Source organism: Oncorhynchus masou, chromosome 32, assembly GCF_036934945.1.
Source record: "Oncorhynchus masou masou isolate Uvic2021 chromosome 32, UVic_Omas_1.1, whole genome shotgun sequence".
Taxonomy (NCBI): domain Eukaryota; kingdom Metazoa; phylum Chordata; class Actinopteri; order Salmoniformes; family Salmonidae; genus Oncorhynchus; species Oncorhynchus masou.
The window spans coordinates 38,367,588-38,382,675 of NC_088243.1; the positions used below are offsets into that span (position 1 = coordinate 38,367,588).

A 15,088-nucleotide genomic window follows, 5' to 3' on the forward strand; every position below is an offset into this window, starting at 1 on the left:
CGGGGTCTCAAAGGTGGGCCAAATATGGTCCGTGAACCGATTTTTAATGCAGCCTGTGATATTGCTTAGTAAATGCACCCTGCAGTTGTCTCAGGGTTGAAGACCACAGCTTTAAACTAGTAGGATGTGTAAACACGACCCTTGACTCCTCCCACTCTTGCGGTTGCAGGTGCCCACCCTGCTGCCCAGCTGGCTGGCGGCTTGGCCCGGCTCGGGCAGGGGGGGCTTGGCTGCCCAGAGGGCTAGCTCTCTGATTGGCCGCTCCTTGCTCTCTGGGTGGGGTCTCGCTCAGGGGGCGGGGATGGAAGGTTCCAGACTGACAGGTGTGTCCTGGTCTCCCCCCTCCCCCCAGGATGATGACTCCACCAATCACAGCAATGCCCTGGAGCACCAGGATCCCATCGCCCTTGCCGTGGAGATGGCGGCCGTCAATCACAGCATCCTCGCCCTGGCAACGCAGGCGGGGGGAGGATTGGCCCTGGGCGGGACAGGAAGTGACATCAAAACAGAGGTGCTGGACGACTAGGGATGAGAGAGAAACATGTAATTCTGCATTCAGAATCAAATGGGAAGGTGGTAATTACCAGTTGTGAAGTCGCAAAAACATGTTTGGATGCATTCACGCGCTTTGAACTCGTTGAGAAGCGTACAGCTATAATGCTTGTAAACAAATTAGTGTTCAAAAAACATTAATATAACTATAAAAAGCAATGTTTTGTTGCATTTAACTGCCAAAAATGCTGTTATCGAAGTAATTTCCTTAGGTGACGTCAGAGTTCAGGAATGACAGACGGGTTTCCCATTAGCAGCTACCAGTCAGTCGTATATGGTAAATACCACATTCCCACTTGGTTATGAACGCAGCATATGATTGTGTGTGCGCACGAGCGTGCGTGCGTGCACGTGAGGATGAGGCTATAGTAGAGTAGGAAAAATATTTGTTGGGAGCAAGTAGAGCTTGTTGGAACATTATACTGTAAATGATGACCAAAAGTAATGCATAGGCTTAGAGACTGTCAAAGCTAAGGTAACAGGCCTCCCCTTACCTCTACCTCCCCATTTCCTAACCCCTTTAGACTGTTCTAGAGGTATTGTGTTGGGAGGCCTGGCCCTAAAGTTGTCTATGAAACAGTCATACAGTGTATGTACAGTGTGTGAGGTATATTATGCTCTTGTCTGTGTGAGTCTAAAGAATCAGAATAGGTTATTATGGAACCCTGGACACCTCCCTCTAAGCATAGAGGGCTCCTGCCTTGGCACCTTCTCCCCCAACGTGCGCAGTATGCTATTTGATTCCTTGACTCCTCGCTCACTCTGTCTTTCTTCTCCACCTCACCCAGACATATTCTCTTTCTATGTATAGTCTTCTCTTTTGGCTTTGCCTCTTACACTGTCTGTTCGCCCCTCCCTTTTACCTCATCTGTCTGCCCCTTTTTCATTTGTCTCCATCTTCGCAGTATAAGGGAGAGAGAGGTGAGGGTTCTCAACAGGCCTCTGTAATCCCTAAAATGTATAAATATATCCCCTTGTTGTAGCACTACCTAAGCCTGATAGGTTTTAAAGCAAGTGAAAATCAGACATTTATTATATTATTGCTTGAGAGAGAGGACTCGTGCAAGCGAGTGAAAGGGGCCATACGTGGTTGTTATGGGGGTAACTATAAGCATATTGAAGCTGTACCCAAACCATTTGTTTTTAGCTTTTAACCGTAGCTTAGTCTGTTCCCTTAAATTAAGGTGTCATAATCATGTTCCCCAGTTGAGAGAGAATGCGTTACTACACTGCTCAAAAAATGAAGGGAACACTTAAACAACACATTGTAACTCCAAGTCAATCACACTTCTGTGAAATCAAACTGTCCACGTAGGAAGTGACACTGATTGACAATAAATTTCACATGCTGTTGTGCAAATGGAATAGACAACAGGTGGAAATTATAGGCAATTAGCAAGACACCCCCAATAAAGGAGTGGATCTGCAGGTGGGGACCACAGACCACTTCTCAGTTCCTATGCTTCCTGGCTGATGTTTTGGTCACATTTGAATGCTGGCGGTGCTTTCACTCTAGTGGTAGCATGAGACGGAGTCTACAACCCACACAAGTGGCTCAGGTCGTGCAGCTCATCCAGGATGGCACATCAATACGAGCTGTGGCAAGAAGGTTTGCTGTGTCTGTCAGCGTAGTGTCCAGAGCATGGAGGCGCTACCAGGAGACAGGCCAGTACATCAGGAGATGTGGAGGAGGCCGTAGGAGGGCAACAACCCTGCAGCAGGACCGCTACCTCCGCCTTTGTGCAAGGAGGAGCCCTGCAAAATGACCTCCAGCAGGCCACAAATGTGCATGTGTCTGCTCAAACGGTCAGAAACAGACTCCATGAGGGTGGTATGAGGGCCCGACGTCCACAGGTGGGGGTTGTGCTTACAGCCCAACACCGTGCAGGACGTTTGGCATTTGCCAGAGAACACCAAGATTGGCAAATTCGCCACCGGCGCCCTGTGCTCTTCACAGATGAAAGCAGGTTCACACTGAACACATGTGACAGAGTCTGGAGATGCCGTGGAGAACGTTCTGCTGCCAGCAACATTCTCCAGCATGACCGGTTTGGCGGTGGGTCAGTCATGGTGTGGGGTGGCATTTCTTTGGGGGGCTGCACAGCCCTCCATGTGCTCGCCAGAGGTAGCCTGACTGCAATTAGGTACCGAGATGAGATCCTCAGACCCCTTGTGAGACCATATGCTGGTGCGGTTGGCCCTGGGTTTCTCCTAATGCAAGACAATGCTAGACCTCATGTGGCTGGAGTGTGTCAGCAGTTCCTGCAAGAGGAAGGCATTGATGCTATGGACTGGCCCGCCCGTTCCCCAGACCTGAATCCAATTGAGCACATCTGGGACATTGTGTCTCGCTCCATCCACCAACGCCACGTTGCACCACAGACTGTCCAGGAGTTGGCGGATGCTTTAGTCCAGGTCTGGGAGGATATCCCTCAGGAGACCATCCGCCACCTCATCAGGAGCATGCCCAGGCGTTGTAGGGAGGTCATACAGGCACGTGGAGGCCACACACACTACTGAGCCTCATTTTGACTTGTTTTAAGGACATTACATCAAAGTTGGATCAGCCTGTAGTGTGGTTTTCCACTTTAATTTTGAGTGTGACTCCAAATCCAGACCTCTATGGGTCGATACATTTGATTTCCATTGATAATTTGTGATTTTGTTGTCTGCACATTCAACTATGTAAAGAAAAAAGTATTTAATAAGAATATTTCATTCATTCAGATCTAGGATGTGTTATTTTAGTGTTTATTTTTTTGAGCAGTGTATTTTAAGATTTCCAATGTATCCTTGATAGGGACATTGCCTATCACAGGAGGCTGCTGAGGGGAGGAAGGCTCATAATAATGGCTGGAATGGAGTAAGTTGAAAGGTATCAAACTCATGGACAATGTGTTTGAAACCATTCCGTTCCAGCCATTATTATGAGCCCATCCTCTCCAATTAAGGTTCCAGCGGCTGCCTGTGGTCCCTGTTATTCTTCGTACTGGGAGTAATGCAAACACTTCTTTTTCTATCCTTTATATGCCATGACGTCTTCAACACAAGCTGTTATCCAAGATACTTTCTTTTTAAATTGTATTTTCTCTTTTAAAAATAAGTCACTTTATGGGAGTAGCTACTATCGGGCTTGAGTCTCCTGCCCTCGTAGCTTATTGGTCGTTCTGAGTGATTGACAGACCAGGCAAGCAATAGGAGGAAGAGAGACTGATTTGTTGGCTGACACAGGTTCAAAAGGTAAAGGGTCAAGTGTTAGGTCTACCTTTCCTTATAAGCTAGGTTCCCCCACTCCCAGGTTGCTGCTTTTAATGTGAAATAAGTTATGTAGATGAATAACTTTTTTTTTTTTTTTTTTACCTTAATTTTAAGGGATAGTTCGAATTCAAGTTGACCAGATTCAAACGTGTTTTTGTTGTGTAGGTTCCTGTTATGATGAAATCAGCAGACCTCAATCCCAAACTACTGAGAAACTTTCTCCTTGCCAGTTCCACACAACAGTCATGTTGGAATATGGTCTCAGTTTATTGTTAGACACTTCTGAGCAGGGCTTGGAACCACTTCAGGGAACAGAAACAACAAACAGAATCAGAACGAAGGTGATCTATACTGTTATTTTAAAACCATGGGATCCGGCTAATAATGCTATTTTACGTTCCGTTCATTTTTTTCTGTCGCGCAACAAACCGCCTATGCAAAGCACTCACTCTGTCATTAAGAAACTTATTCCGGTGTCTGCCTCCCTGCCAGCTGAAAATCTTTGCCAGTGTGCGTGTAGGCTACCTGCCCCTCCCCATCCGAAGTATTGTTTACTGTAGCCTACTGACGTTACAAGTGTGATTCAGAAATTAGGGAGAGCGATTTGTAATTAGAGAAGAATGGATTAACCTGTTCAATGCTGGTTATCACGTTTCACATAGGATTTATTAACTACCAAAAGGTAAGATGTGTTTTTATCTTAATTCTGGTGCCGCTCTTCACACAAGCTTGTCAGTTAGCTCTGGTCCAACATTAAGCCAACTCTTTGAAAATAAAAGTTCCTCCATAGATGCCACTCCTCCACATGTATAATTCTGTGGGCCTAATTCAGATAATGCATGTCATAAGATGCCCAGCGCTTCAAGCCATCCTCTCGCTCTCTCCCCCCACTCAATTTCAGAAGTTTAAAAAAAGAACAGAAAAAACAACATTAAAAAAGTAACGGTTTTCCCCGTTCAAACAGAGGAATGCAACAAAAAAATATGGTTCTGTTCAGAATTAAACTAATAAATAATTGGTTCCAACCCCTGCTTCTGAGGTATTGAGATGTTTGGAAAAGGTTAGTGTCTGGTGACATACTGTTAGCTGACCAAGTTGCAGAGATGACTCACAATTGATGTTTGGGTGAACTGTCCCTTTTAGTAGGCCAATATATATTAAATGACAGCCAAGCTGACCTGTTTCTGCTGCTTCCGAGGTTCCACTAACACCTAGTACTTTGTTCTGTATCATATGTATCTTACAAGATAAGACTGGAGGCAGAAAAAAAAACATTTTATTTTCAATTTGTTACTTAAATCTTTCCATGTGTAAAACTCTGGCAAGCAGAAATGTATAGTATGAGATTAATCATTGAAATCATGTTTGTTTTTTGTTTTTCCATTTTGATATGCAGTGGGCCCGATTCAGACTTCGTAAATGTACGCCTTTCCTAAGCACTTCTCAGTAGTTGGTATTTAGACTTACCTTTTATGCAGGTGCATAACGGTCTTTTCAGGCGTGGTTCCCTGCACACTGAATACATTTAACTCAACTGCTGAAAACCCTCCCACTTTCTGGCCAGCTGATTTTCTCTTGGAGTTTTCAGTCAATAGGGTTTTCAGTACATTTATCTAAAGCCATTTAGATTTTTTGACACTCACTAGAACAGGGATAGGCAACTCCAGTCCTTGGGGGGCATGATTGGTGTGACACTTAACACACCTGACTCCAATAATCAAGATCTTCAGTTTAGAATGCAATTAGTTTATTCAGCGTGTTGTGTTTGTTAGGCATGGGCCAAAAGTGACACCACTCCGGCCCCCGAGGACTGGAGTTGACCATCCATGCACTAGAATATATGGCTGGATGAAAGGCCATGTAAATACATGCATCTTAATCCCATTTTCAGCACCAATCGGTAGATTTAAAAATACTCTGATCTTGTATTTAGGGTTAGGAAAGTATTTATAAATAATAACAGGTTTGGAGAGCCTTTAAGCATGATAGGTTGGTGAATCAAAAATAGTCGTAAATATTAATCCTGAAAGTTGCCATATTCAATTGTTCAATCCATTAAATATTGGAAAGTGTAGAATAGGGGGAATAAAGTTACATTTATGCACGCATAACTTGGGTCTGAGTCGGCCCCAAACTACCGTGTTTTTCATTGCCCTATTGTACTCTATCATCAAAGGCAAAACTTATCCTTCAGGTTTCTGAGCTCTTTTACTAGTCTCTCGAGACTGTTTAATTATTGTTAACGCCATATCAAGTTGTGAGCTAGCACAAGATTTGGTTCTTTGGCATCACCCAGAATTTGATGAATCTGTCAAATCTACAAATTCAATTGGTACTGTATACAAAACCAGGTGAAAACATCTTTGCTAAAGGATTGCTACTCAATAATGACCATTAACCTCTGGGAGGGGTTTTGCCTTTAAAACTGTGAGGGAACAGCTATTGCCAGTCCTCATTCATACATAATGTGAATACATGAAATAACAAATATTCTAGAAGATGAAATGAATATAAATGATTGAAATCACTGTTGTATCAGATTGAAATAGTTAAACGAGTCCTGTTATCTTCTATTTCAGAATTTAGTGCCTTTTTTGGACAGTAGACTGTTCTGTAATTAATATGTAGAAATCTATATGCCTTTTGTTGCATTTGTTTGAAAAACATTTTGTTAACTTGTTTATTTTAGTATTGTACCTACTAAAGAATAAAGAAAGATGAACAAATGGGTCTGTGTTTTGTGAGCAACTAAAGTCTAGCTCTCAATGTGTATCAATTGGCATCAGAAGCTCAAATTAGCATTCTGCACTTAATGATGGAAGATTAGTCTCGTAAAAAAACCCTGCAGATGATACAAATCTGTAAATCAATTCATTTTTTTTTATTCTTTCCTTTACAGGGAGATAATTGTCCAGACAAAAAAGAAAATTATAAATGCATTATAATAAATGATTATTCTTTGGATTTCAGCAGATAATTAAATTAATCAAAATCCAAACTTGTGCCCAGATTTTTAAGTCTTTATATATACACATACATACATACATACCCATTCGCTCCCACAGATAGATATAGTGAAATAATACACTTCATGACAACTGGCAGAACAGAATCAGATACGCAAATCATTGAGGAATATTATTGATAACTCAAGACTCCAGGACGAGGCACAGACCAGAGCTGGTCTCAGGTCAGTCAGTATGTCTAAAATGGCACCCCATTCTCTATGCACTACAGGAATATAATACTATAGGGTGCCATTTCAGAAGTAACCGTTGTAGAAGAGTTGCACAAACAGTCTGAAGATCCGGCCCAATTCCATTTCTGTCCCTTACCGCTTTAGTGTTGAACACCTGAGCGATGGGAGCTCAGCACAGAAATGGAATGTGGCTGGTGAGAGTTGGGGGTAAAGAGGCTCTAATCTAGTTGATGTCTGTGTTGGGGAAAACAGACAAGTTCCCCATTAGAATCCTCTACTGACATGAGCTTCCATTGGCACATAAGCCAGCGCCTGACTTTGTACAGTGGTAGTTTGTCTGATGTGGTCCACTGCGGGCTATGGACAAGCCACATGTAGTGTGAAGGAACAGTCTAATATTACACAGGTTTCTCCATGGCTAGAGTTTGAGAGTTTCTAGTTATGGAGTCTCGCATTGCCAGACTTGGTAGTATGGAGAAAGCCGAAGATGGTTTTTAGTTATTAAACCCAGAGAGGGACAGACGGATTGACGGGAAGACTGACTGAAGGCCACGTAAAGGCAGGTGTCATATTGCTCTGAGCCTGTGCTGCCATCGATGGAGATATATAGGATATGTATATATTGGAAAGGAAGATAAACAAATATACTCTTGAACCCCCCCCCCCTGGGCATTGCTTATTCTTTAAAACACTGAGCATGCCTTCTGTGGAATGATACGGTAACTGTATGGATATATCCTTAATCAAGTATAGACAGTTTAACGGTCAAACTCAATAGAAAACGTGGTTCTGAGCGCATACAGTCACATGATCAAGTCCATGATGATGAAATTAAGTACTTATGACCCGTGCTAGTCTGAACTAGGAAACTCCATCTCGTTAAAAAGCTTACAGTTGGAAATACAAACCGGTAAAAGCTACTGAGTAATGAAATGGGTTTGAATCAGAGCTACTTGCGTGTCTCTGACTTCCTGATGAGAAAGAGTATGAGAAAAAGAAAGAGTGAGGCATGGAAATAAAGAACTAGATAAGCCTGAAGTGATCTTAACCACTTTTCAGTCTCTGTGCAAAGAAGCATGGACACGACAAAACTGAGGCCAAATCCATCCGATACACTATGGCTGCGTTTACACAGGCAGCCGAATTTTGATCTTTTTCATTTTCAGAGCTGATCTGATTGGTCAAAAGACCAATTAGTGGAAACAAAAAGATTAGAATTGAGCTGCCTGTGTAAACACAACCTACCTGTTCTCACAATCTTCAAATAACACACATCTACTGTACGACACACGCACATACCCTCAAACTCAATTCCATTCCTTATATTAGCACAATGACGATCACTCGGTTAAAAGCTCGACACCAACTCAACCATGACAAACAACTTAAAAAAAACACCCTAGCTCTGCTAACAGCAACGTAATGGGTCTGAGCGAATCGGGTAAAGTACTTAAGGCAACCATGACAAATAAAACACTTGCTCATCCCATCTACTAGACTATATCTCCCAACTGGCCAGTCATCGGCCCATTGACAACTCCTCCTTACTCGGTCCCATCTCAAGTGGTGTTTAAGGCTAAAAATCAAGACTATAATCAAGATTAACTCCCGATAAGGACTTATAATACCAATGATCAGATCACTTTAGTTATATTACAGTTGCTATAGCAGCATCATTCCTCAAAGAATTACTTGTGCAATCAATGTTTTTCAGTATAATTTAAAAGGCTTAGTCTTTTTCACATGATAAAGGCATATGTCAACCATTACAATATATATCTATATGTCATAGCAAATTTAGACCTTTCTTATGAAAGATATGGCATAGCGTTGGGGCAACGGGGTATATCTTACAGATAGATTATTTATGTTGTGACTTCACGCCATGCTTGCTGAATGGACTAGTGTTAAAAGGTATAGTCATAACAAAATGACGTTGTTCATAGACTGCTTACAGGGTGAGGAAACAAGGTATGACAGCAATCCATGCTTTGGTTTAGTTTCCCTGGCACCGTTTCCACATGTTAGCATTTGTGGCACAAATTCCATTCAAGTCATGGGATTGATAAGAGCGTTTGTTGCGCATCATGTACAAAACATTTTACAAGTGACTTTATTGAGTTTCACAAGCAATTGTAGATACTGATGATTTGGATATGTGCAAAGAATGCTAATATGGGATTAAAGCATGGGTTGTTGTCATGCCTTGTCCATAGACTACAGGGTGAGGAAACCAATGTGTAATGTTGGAATTTGGGTGAAGTATCCCTTTAACACACATTGAGTCCTGTCAGAGCTTGTGACTCAGCTCACTAGGTGAGAGCGCACAGTTTATTTTAATGAAACTTCTGTCTAATGAAAATTATTTACGAGGGATCAATTAAACCTAAATTAAAACTCCATAGTGTCCCTCATTACACATCCTTCAACTCTCAACCTGGAATTGGCATTCAAACAAATTTGCTCCTAAAGCTTTGAAACTATATATTTTTTAAATTTAACAAAAAAATATGCTTCCACATTCTTGATTCCCTTCATCTCCCAAAGTCATTGAGTCAGTATGTACATTTCAGACCCCATTATAGATCTGATTCTAAAAAGAACAGGTGAACGCATGCGTAGAAGTGTTTCCCCCAAACACAAATCAAAGACCAGCTTCCATCCAACTTCCGCTCCACACGTTACATGACGTTAAACATTGATACAACGTTACACAACACCAGCAGTACAGTCCAGCACACACACCATACATATATGCCACTGCTACTTCCTCAAACAGTTCTAAAACCAAAGGCACCCATTTTTCTAACACAGATCACTAGAGTCACCACCAAACTAGGGATAAACCTCTACTGTGCAAAATCTCCTCCCTATAAGCAAAATATGTATTTTTGACCAATTTTGCACACTGGGCTTCTTCTCATAATGGAACCATCTTTCAACCTACTTCCCCACTTACAATTTAAAACCAACGCCTTTGACTGTTGCAGAAACCACGTCATCATAACTACAATGCTTCACCTTTCAGATTAGCCGAAAACATGCACAAACACACACAGTTTTTTTGTCCACTGTACAACATTGCCATGGGTAAATTCGGCCTTTAAGGGCCAAACTTCTAAAACACACACACAGGCGCACCCACATACACGTTCATGTCCACTCTGCAGTCCCTGAGATCACCTTACACAGAGGCATTCTCATCAAAGTTCAACAGAGGGTGAAAATCTAATAAAACCCACTAACAAATATATTACAACGAAAAATAAACTCATCATGAAGGCACATTCTGGAAGAATCGATCATTTCAGATAAATGACTCCACATGTGGGAAACGGATATAGTAACTTTTTAGTAAATTAGTAAAAAGGGACAGTTCCATTGAAAAAGAGGGGTGTGTGTAAAATGGACAGTTCCATTGAAAAAGAGGGGTCGGGGGTTCCAGTCCAAGTCTGGTGGAATAGAGCCTCATTCGTTCAGAAGGATTCTCGAGGTGACCAGTTTGATGACATCAGAAAAAGTTATGTCATCACTATGGATCCTGAACCTTGGCCCGAGAAGAAACATCCTCCATTGGTCGCCCCGTGATTCACTTCATACAGACAGCAGCACTCTGTATAGTCACACTTCAGGTGCTGTGGAACCATTCAGGTGCTATGCCCAATCCATGCCACAGGGGGCGCCACCAGTGCTGCGTCCAGATAGGGAGACAGCGCACCAGGAGCAGGTTGAGTAAAAGTCTTCCCTATGAAATGAATCCAGACAGATCCCTATGGGTGTTTCCCTGTAGTGAGGCAGAGGCATGGCCAGTCAAGCCAACACAGGATCAGCCTGTATTCATCAAATGTATTCATAAAGCCCTTTTTATATCAGCAGATGTCACAAAGTGCTGATACAGAAACCCAGCCTAGCATCTCTTGGCCAGGAGAGGGCACAGTACTGATGTAGTGTTGCCAAGCTGTGGGTGGATGGTGGTTAGGGGACAGGGACCGTTGTTACATTAGATGTGGTAGTATTGCATAGTTAGGGGAAATTGATAGGAGTCTGAGGGAGACGGAGGCTTAGAAACAGGATAAAAAGAATGTGTGGGTTTTCTAGTTGATCCGAGCCAGGAGACAAAGTGGTGTGAGGATTAAAAGTCTCTCCCACCCAGGCCTGTTTCTCTCCAGTTCAACTGCTCCAGGACTTGCGGTTCTCCCCTCTCCTGTTAGTGGACTCTCCCCGTAAAACGGGTTGGTAGCACTCGCCACTGCGGCGATTCTCCAGGTTCCATTTGGTGGAACGGTCCCGTCTGAACACTCGGTCGGGACGCACCAGGACGCCGTAACCAGGGTTACAGCGGAAGTAGTGGTGCCCGCCTACGGAGCCGTCGTTCTTACCTGGAGAGAGGGGAAGGAAGGAGAAAGAGGAGGGAATAAGGGGTTAGACAAGGAAGATAGTTTGTTTAGTACTTTGAATTTCCTAAACACTGCCTACTTTGATGTGTATTGCATGCGGACAAGGACAGGGCCCTCTACGTTTTCAGGTTACTTCCTTAAATTCCATTGCTTATGATGTCATTATGTTAAGTCATGCGATTCCTTTGTGAACAGTAAACACACACCTGAGGGCGAGTCAAGCTCCACCCCGACCCACACGCCCTCTGCGAACTTCGTGTTGCCCACGTAGCGCACCGTCCCGCCCTTATTGGCTCCCACCGACACGCACGCCCCTTCTCTCAGCCAGTCAGGCAAAACGAAGTCGCGACCGCCGTCCTCGTCGTCCAGGATGATCTCCAACCTCTCCAGACTCCCTTGTCCTCCTCTTCCTCCCTCCTCCTCCCCAAGGACACGCTCCTGCAACGACTTCAGGTCCGACGTGCACACCCTCTGCACTGAGAAGGGCTTGTTGCCTATCACCACGCTGTTGACGTTGGAGCCAGGACCGGTGGTGGCCATTTTGTTTTCGTACTGAGGAGATGCAGCAGTAACACCGTTCCGGTCAGCTCGCTGCTGCGGATGGGTTCTGGGTAATGTAGTTTCAGGAGCACTACTCCCCTTCAGCCTCACCCCTGCCTCTAGAAGGGTGAGGGAGGAGGATTGACGGAGGGGGGTGGTGGGGTGGTCGCCGCCGGCAGAAACCTCGGACAGGGTTGCCGTGGAAACGCTAGTGGAGAAGTAGCCACTGGAGGCCTCGCTGATGGGGCTGAGGGGGTAGTCATGCGGGTCATGCTGGGAGGACGGAACAGGAGTGGCTTCAGGGGACTCCGACCACCTGTCATTGGTCAGGGCCGGGATCAGGGCTGTCCTCGCTACCATAGCAACCTACAGGGAATTGACGGCAATGGCAATCACACCTCAGACAGGGATTTAAGAATTATTCAACCCAACTCAAGACTGACCGGAGCAAACCATGACATCATACTGCCTGCCCATCGTTACCACCTCGACCACCACCATCATCCTTGCAATGAGATCCTCAGATCCACTAGCTTACTACCAACCATAGCTTCATATTACAGTCAATACCACAGAAATATAATTCACTCACTCTATTTATATGGTCAATACACTGTCTCAGCCTGAAGAGTTGTTGTAAATCTCTAACCAACTCAAACTAGACTGATGTCTAAACTAACTACAACTAGACTGGAACTTACCGGTTCTATCCGGATCCTGCTGTCTTCAGGCCCTGTCGTCTGCATGATGATACGAGGCATGTGCTGCCAGGGAGAGAGAAACACAACTATGTTCAATGGGAAAGAAGAAACACTTTAATGAAATACATAAGTATTATTTCACATTATACATAACTAAGAGTTTAATATAAAATCCAAAAAGCTCAGCCGATTATATTCGGCTATTCACTAAAATGGTTTTAATCCATACAGAATATTTTTTTTTTAATCCATTGTGGCGTTATCGGTCTTTAAAGCTTGACTAACAAATGCAGCGTTGCCAGAAGTGGAACAATGGCATTGCTACATCTTACTGCATTGGAAATACATCTTGTCTATATGGAAATTAAACAGCAAGCTTGGCTGGGCCAGACCAACATAGTGTTCAGCGACTTTAGACTTGACTGTATAGGCTATAGACATGGTATTAAATAAGCAACCCATCAACTACTTTACAGACAATTGATGTAAGAAATCACTTCTCTATGTAAACCGCTCATGTTGTTCATCCATTTAGACAATTGTTCCAGCTAAAAAAAAAAAAAAATTATTGGAAAGAGATGTACAATTCTTTTCTGTCCAATTGTTTTGTATGTTCTTCTACCTCAGGGTTTCCCAAACTTGGTCCTGCCCCCCCTTTGGTGCACGTTTAGTTTTTTTGCCCCAGCACTACACACCTAATTTAAATAATCAAAGCTTGATGATGAGTTGGTTATTTGAATCAGCTGGACACAAAACTAAATGTGCACCGGGGGGCCAGGACCGAGTTTAGGAAACCCTGCACTACCTTAGAGGATGTGTGTGAAACTCATTCGACGGAAGGGCAGAGTCTCTGAGGGTTTTTGCTTCCCCCCCTCACCTGGTTGTCTCGGTTTTAATTGAAAGGACAAGCCAAAAACCAGCAGACACTAGGGCCCCCAATGGAATGAGTTTGACAGCCCTGCCTTAGAGCAATGCTTACGAGGCGCCATTCTAACACTAGACAGCTCGAGAAGATGGGGAAAGAACCAAATTCTTGGAGAGATGTAGGGAGTAGTAGTTCGCCTTTTGTGTTAAACCATTCACATTTAACCTCCATTGAAGCTTACATTTAGATTTTTATTGGGATCGCCATTAGCGACAGCTTGTCTTCCTGGGGTCCAATACCACGAAAAAGACATTACAAACAGAAAATACTTTCAAATTTACATATTTAAATACAATAACATAGACAAGCAGACTTACATGCAAACATACATTACTGCACATTACACTACATGGTCAAAAGTATGTGGACTGCTCTTCAAAAATCTCATTACAAAATCATGGGCATTCATATGGAGTTGGGTCCCCCTTTTGCTGCCATAACAGCCTCCATTCTTCTGGGAAGGCTTTCCACTAGATGTTGGAATATTGCTGCGGGGGACTAGCTTCCATTCAGCCAAGATAGCATTAGTGAGGTCGGGCACTGATGTTGGGTAATCAGGCCTGGCACAGAATCGTCTAGAATGTCATTGTATGCTGTAGCGTTAAGATTTCCCTTCACTGGAACTAACGGACCTAGCCCGACCATGAAAAACAGCCCCAGACCATTATTCCTCCTCCACCAAACTTTACAGTTGCCATTATGCATTCGTTCTTCTGGCATCCGCCAAACCCAGATTCATCCGTTGGACTGACAGATGGTGAAGCATGATTCATCACTCCAGAGAATGCATTTCCACTGCTCCAGAGTCCAATGGCGGTGAGCTTTACACCACTCAAGCTGACACTTGGCATTGGGCATGGGGATCTTAGGCTTGTGTGCGGCTGCTTGGCCATGGAAACCCATTTCATGAAGCTCCCGACGAATAGTTATTGTGCTGACGTTGCTTCCAGAGGCTGTTTGGAACTCGGTAGTGAGTGTTGCAACCGAGGACAGACCATTTTTATGCACTACGCAATTCAGAAAATCAAATCAAATTTTATTTGTCACATGCGCCAAATATAACAGGTCTAAAAGCAATGGATCGGTCAAGGTATGGACTAAATGGTAATAATGGTCGTTTCAAATCATGGCAGGAAAGATTATTGGGACAAAGCCATAGACTGCTATACGCTTTCCTTATACCTTACATTAAAATGCAGCACTTGACGGTCCCGCGTTCTGTGAGCTTGTGTGGCCTACCACTTCACGGCTGAGCCGATGTTGCTCCTAGACATTTCCACTTCACAATAACAACACTTACAGTTGACCGGGGCAGCTCTAACAGGGCAGACATTTGACAAACTGACTTGTTGGAAAGGTGGCATCCTTTCATAGGATTTTCAAAGTCCTTTCAAAGTCACTGAGCTCTTCATTAAGGCCATTCCAATGTTTGTCTATGGAGATTGCATGGCTTTTTGCTCAATATTATACACCTGTCAGCAACGGGTGTGGCTGAAATAGCAGAATCCACTCATTT

General features: G+C 43.6%; 2 protein-coding genes across 7 annotated transcripts in view; one reads left to right on the forward strand and one right to left on the reverse strand.

Annotated features, from left to right (window-relative positions):
* LOC135526043 (homeobox-containing protein 1-like) overlaps nucleotides 1–6,684 on the forward strand; it is a 35,396-nt gene extending 28,712 nt beyond the window's left edge. For 2 of the 4 annotated variants that reach the window (XM_064954075.1, XM_064954076.1), the window contains exon 10: nucleotides 170–6,684. In XM_064954075.1, coding sequence (XP_064810147.1) covers nucleotides 170–526 — 357 coding nt within the window. In that variant the 3' untranslated portion in view covers nucleotides 527–6,684. The remainder of the gene's footprint in view (nucleotides 1–169) is intronic. The other 2 variants (XM_064954077.1, XM_064954078.1) reach the window with 1 other exon arrangement.
* LOC135526042 (kinesin-like protein KIF13B) overlaps nucleotides 6,669–15,088 on the reverse strand; it is a 91,686-nt gene continuing 83,266 nt past the window's right edge. For 2 of the 3 annotated variants that reach the window (XM_064954073.1, XM_064954072.1), the window contains exons 38-40: nucleotides 12,648–12,710; nucleotides 11,613–12,312; nucleotides 6,669–11,388 (exon numbers count right to left, since the gene is read on the reverse strand). In XM_064954073.1, coding sequence (XP_064810145.1) covers nucleotides 11,180–11,388; nucleotides 11,613–12,312; nucleotides 12,648–12,710 — 972 coding nt within the window. In that variant the 3' untranslated portion in view covers nucleotides 6,669–11,179. The remainder of the gene's footprint in view (nucleotides 11,389–11,612; nucleotides 12,313–12,647; nucleotides 12,711–15,088) is intronic. The other variant, XM_064954074.1, reaches the window with a different exon arrangement.